Raw genomic sequence first — 4,798 nt, forward strand, 5'->3', positions numbered from 1 at the left:
AAAAGAAGCAATTAAACATAAAATTTGGTCACAGTTTCTACCCAAAAGTATGATATACACACTAACAAATGTAGCTTACTCCAACAAAGCTTTAATTTGCCTCCAATTTCTTTTGTAATTTTTTTTTTTTTTTTTTTTTTTGAGTTGTTCAGTATTATGAAATTAGTAATAATGGCAATGTTGAGATATATAGTGAAAGTCGTGGCATTTAACTAGCCACATAAAAACATAACAAAACACCCTTTTGTTTATTAGATAAAGTTTTTTCCCAAATTGTATTATATTAACAAAAGTATCACGTTGTAGACTTCCTGTAAGCCACATTACATAATTCATGCGCTAAAACCCACAAAGGCTCTGTGACTGTCTATATAAAATGCCTGAGAAAGCAAGCCAGGTAGCAAACCTCACACACTCACACATACACAATATTACATGTTCCACAGCAACAACAACAATGGCCACCATAGCCAGAGATGAATCAGACTATGATAGTAGTTGCTCCTCAATAACCGTGCCAGACTCAAGCCGTAGTTGGATGAGTAACCTCAGCTTTGGTAGCCGAAGGAGCTCAGTCTCTGTATGCTCCTCCACTGACACTTCTGTTTTAAGCTCTCACAAACCCCACAAGGCTAACCAAGCCGCATGGGAAGCCATGAGGAGGCTCCAGAGCTCAAAAGGCCGAGTTGGGCTTGACCATTTTCGGCTTCTACGTAGGCTTGGAAGTGGTGACATAGGGAACGTGTACCTTTGCCAGATAAGGAACCCTGTGGTGGGGTTGCCACAGTGTTTTTACGCCATGAAAGTGGTGGACAAAGAAGCACTTGCTATAAGGAAGAAGCTACAGAGGGCTGAGATGGAGAAGGAGATTTTGGGTATGCTTGATCACCCTTTCTTGCCAACTTTGTATGCTGAGTTTGAGGCTTCTCATTACTCTTGCTTGGTCATGGAGTTTTGCCCTGGTGGAGATTTGTATGCTGCTCGACAACGCCAGCCAGGAAAGCGATTTTGCATTTCATCTGCTAAGTAAGTCTCTTGGATCTTTAGAATTGTTTGTGTAGTTGTCAAATTTTGTTTAATAAAGAAATTGGTAAGACAAAAAGTAGCTTAAAGTAGGTTTTGTAAGTAAATAAGTTAACAACAAATAAGGTAATTAAATACGTACATGTTTTACCAAAAGTCCATGTTAATTTCCACCTCATATGATACAAAGAAATAATGAGCTAGTCACAAAGAAGAGTAGGAAGCTCTCTATTTTATTTGAAACGGAGAAAATTAATTTTACAATTAAGATTTTATTTTATAATGTCGCGTTATTTAAATTTTTTTTTTTTTTTTTTGAGAAAGGCGTTATTTAAATGTGGTGATACTAAATTCACTTTAGACATAAAATGGAGTCATTTCCAATAAAGATGATATTGAGTACTTTTGTTGGTGTGACATTACTTGCTTTTTATATATTCCTTTATTTGTTGTGTATGCTTAGTTTTATGTGTGAAAGTTTATTACTAATGAGTTATGAAAATGTAATCATAGGTTTTATGCTGCTGAGACACTCCTTGCACTAGAGTATCTCCACATGATGGGTATAGTTTACAGAGACCTTAAGCCAGAAAATGTGCTGGTCAGAGAAGATGGCCACATTATGCTTTCGGATTTCGATCTTTCACTCAAATGTGATGTTGTTCCCAAGCTCCTAAGGGCAAACCATACTTTGGATCCCAATGACAAGGATGTAAAGTGTTTGACACCTTCTTGTGTTGCCCCCATGCAACCTGTGCTTTCATGTTTCTCAGCTTCCACCAAGAAAAAGAAAGCTAATAATGTTACAACAATAACAAATCAAGTTGGTGTCCTAGAACTTGATCCAGAACTAGTGGCTGAGCCAATAAATGCTCGTTCCAAGTCCTTTGTTGGAACACACGAGTACTTAGCACCCGAGGTGATATCAGGTCAAGGCCATGGGAGTGCTGTGGATTGGTGGACTTTGGGGGTGTTCTTGTATGAAATGTTATTTGGGAGAACACCTTTCAAAGGTGAAAACAATGAGAAAACCCTCATCAACATCCTTAGACAGCCACTAGCTTTCCCAAGGATTGGTGTTAGTAGCAGCAAAGAATTTGAAGAGATGGTGAAAGTTCAAGACCTTATTAGCAAGCTGTTAGTGAAGAATCCCAAGAAGAGAATTGGAAGCTTAAAGGGTTCTGTTGAGATCAAGAGGCATGAGTTTTTCAAGGGTGTGAATTGGGCTTTGATTAGGTCAGTCAGACCACCTGAAGTCCCTAGTGATCTACACAAGTTTAGGAGTAGAGCTTTGTTACCAAAGTTAAGCAAGAAAGAGAGGGATCAACCATATCAAATCCCTCATCATTTTGACTACTTCTAACTGTAGATGTAAATAAAATTAGGTAAAACAGGAAGCAAATATCATGTATGACACCAAAGAAAGAGTTGTTATCCTCTGTTTTCCCTACTAATGATAAGGATTAAAACAATTGATGTAAGACCATGTCACTATGCTTTGAATTTACATTTATTTTATTAATATATTTATAAAGTATTACTTGTTTTTAGGTATTGTATGGTCCCCTCTATCTCGTGTATGTTATTAATATTTTTGCTTTTGTGTAAAAGGAAGGGGATCCCATAATTGTCCCAATGTGATTCTCATGAGAACTCTAATGAACTCATGTGATCACAATAATTACTTGTCTTTATCACGGAAAAAAAATATTACAAAAGGAAAACTGAACTTTTTCTTTTTTTCCAAGTTTGAAAAGATTGTCTACTTTCTCATATGGGCATTTTCTTATCCACGCATTCACATTCCTTTCTATGAACAAAGTAAAGAAGAAGAAAACCATAATGTTTTCTTGCTCCCTCTTTCTTTTCCCCCCTCTTGTTTTATGGCCATTAGAATTAAGCTGTTAAACTCATTTGTGGTCCGTGCTTTATCCTATTACTCCAAACTGGTTAATTCAGTGGATTTTGAGACATATATTTGATGCTGTTGAAAGTCATGAGCTTGTTAATTTAGGTGACTCTGGGGCTTAGAAAAGGTAAAGAAAGAAATTGGGAATTGTGTGGTAAAAGAAGAAAAGATAGATATCATGCATGTTTGGACCACTTTGATACACATCATTTAAAAATGGGTATATTATTGATCCACAATAGAGAATGATGAAATATAAGAATGAACAAAGAAGAATAATAGAAAGTTTTGACCCTTAAAAAATTAGATAGTTTCTCTTGATACAAAAGTAATGTACAATATAAGTACATACATACACATAATACACTTCCTAATATTTTCACATAATACACTTCCTAATATTTTTAATGAAAATGTTTCAAAAATATTCTTTTATATATATATATATATATATATTTTTTTTTTTTGTAATTTCGAAAGATTGACAATGAGAGAGAGGGAGGTGGATTTCAAACCATAGATTGGAAGATCACAAAGTATGTTATTATCGCACATTATTTGGCATTTTATAAGAACATCCATATATATTATTTTAAAAACAATCATATAATTTAAACTACACATTAATAATTTCTTTAATTATCACATAATAGGTTGGAATAAGAACTTGTCAGTGTCATAATTTCGAGAAATTATAAGGTCTTTATGGTGGACAAGTGATGTGGTCCACCATTTCAGTAAAAGACTCCCACTTGTTTAAAATTGTGGAGTTTTAAATAAAAACCAAATACTGACTCAACAATTTTAAATAAATGAAAATTTTTTACTAGAATAGTGGACAAATGACATGGTCCAGCATGAGGACCGTATAATTTCTCCATAATCTCACATAATTTCTCAAACATATTGGAGTCAAACTTTTTCCTGTAAACTATTTCAAATTATTCTTATTTGTTAAACTACACCTGAAATCACGCACGTATATTGTTCATGCTTATCAATTACCACGGAACTTGTTAGTGTCAGACACTCATACTCCCAATTGTTGTTTCTTGTGTTAATTTCTTTTTGCTAATATAATACTCCCAATTAATTGTTACAATTTTTCAAAGGAGGCCCACTTTCATATCTTGATACGTTAATCCCCATAGGCCATAACTTTATTGGTAAGGTTTACCACGAAAATTCAAGTTACTGCCCTTTTTAAAAAAAAAAAAATTCAAATTACTGCCATGTTGAAATGATGGCAATAGTACGCATCTTCAAAATCATACACTGAAATCACTGAGTTTGAAATTAATACTTGACCATCATTGTTACCCATAATAAAAAAGTCACTGCTATTGATGACATTGAACCAAAAATATAATAAATAGGATCGTACTTCTTTACTCAAAATAAGCAAAAAAAAAAGAAAAAATAGTACGTACTTTTTCTTGATTAAAATCGGAGTCAATGAATATGCCAAAAATGAGAATTGATGGGTTTGTGGACTATTCAATCCATGGGGAAAGTCTAGGTCCAAAACGTTGAACTCGCTTTTTCTCAGGTTGCCATTTTGCTTAACCATTGATGGAAATTTGGACCGCAAACAGTGAGACTCTCAGTGGTCACTCCAACTTGCAGGGGCAAGTAGCACGCGAGCTTCTCTTCCTTTTACGAATTGAGATAGGGACAGGGCTATGTATACATGAATCATTTTGAATTCTTGCAGGTCCACTGGCCGAGGTTTCACCAAACAGGAAATATGGAAAATTGCATAGACATGGTGCCCATTTCCCATGATGCATTAAGAAAATGACCTGAGTAAAATTTTGGGAAGAGGCCCAACTGAAGAAACAAAGGTGTTCATAGGCATAGCAACCC

At 34.9% G+C, this 4,798-nt stretch overlaps 1 protein-coding gene across 1 annotated transcript; it reads left to right on the forward strand.

Moving 5' to 3' along the window:
* Positions 1 to 316: 316 nt before the first annotated feature.
* LOC126715340 (protein kinase PINOID 2) lies at positions 317 to 2,504 on the forward strand. The gene is made up of 2 exons (XM_050415908.1): positions 317 to 1,026; positions 1,537 to 2,504. The coding sequence occupies exons 1-2, from the start codon at positions 377 to 379 to the stop codon at positions 2,384 to 2,386; spliced, it is 1,500 nt and encodes a 499-aa protein (XP_050271865.1). The 5' UTR covers positions 317 to 376; the 3' UTR covers positions 2,387 to 2,504.
* Positions 2,505 to 4,798: the final 2,294 nt, after the last annotated feature.

Source organism: Quercus robur, chromosome 2, assembly GCF_932294415.1.
Source record: "Quercus robur chromosome 2, dhQueRobu3.1, whole genome shotgun sequence".
Lineage (NCBI taxonomy): Eukaryota > Viridiplantae > Streptophyta > Magnoliopsida > Fagales > Fagaceae > Quercus > Quercus robur.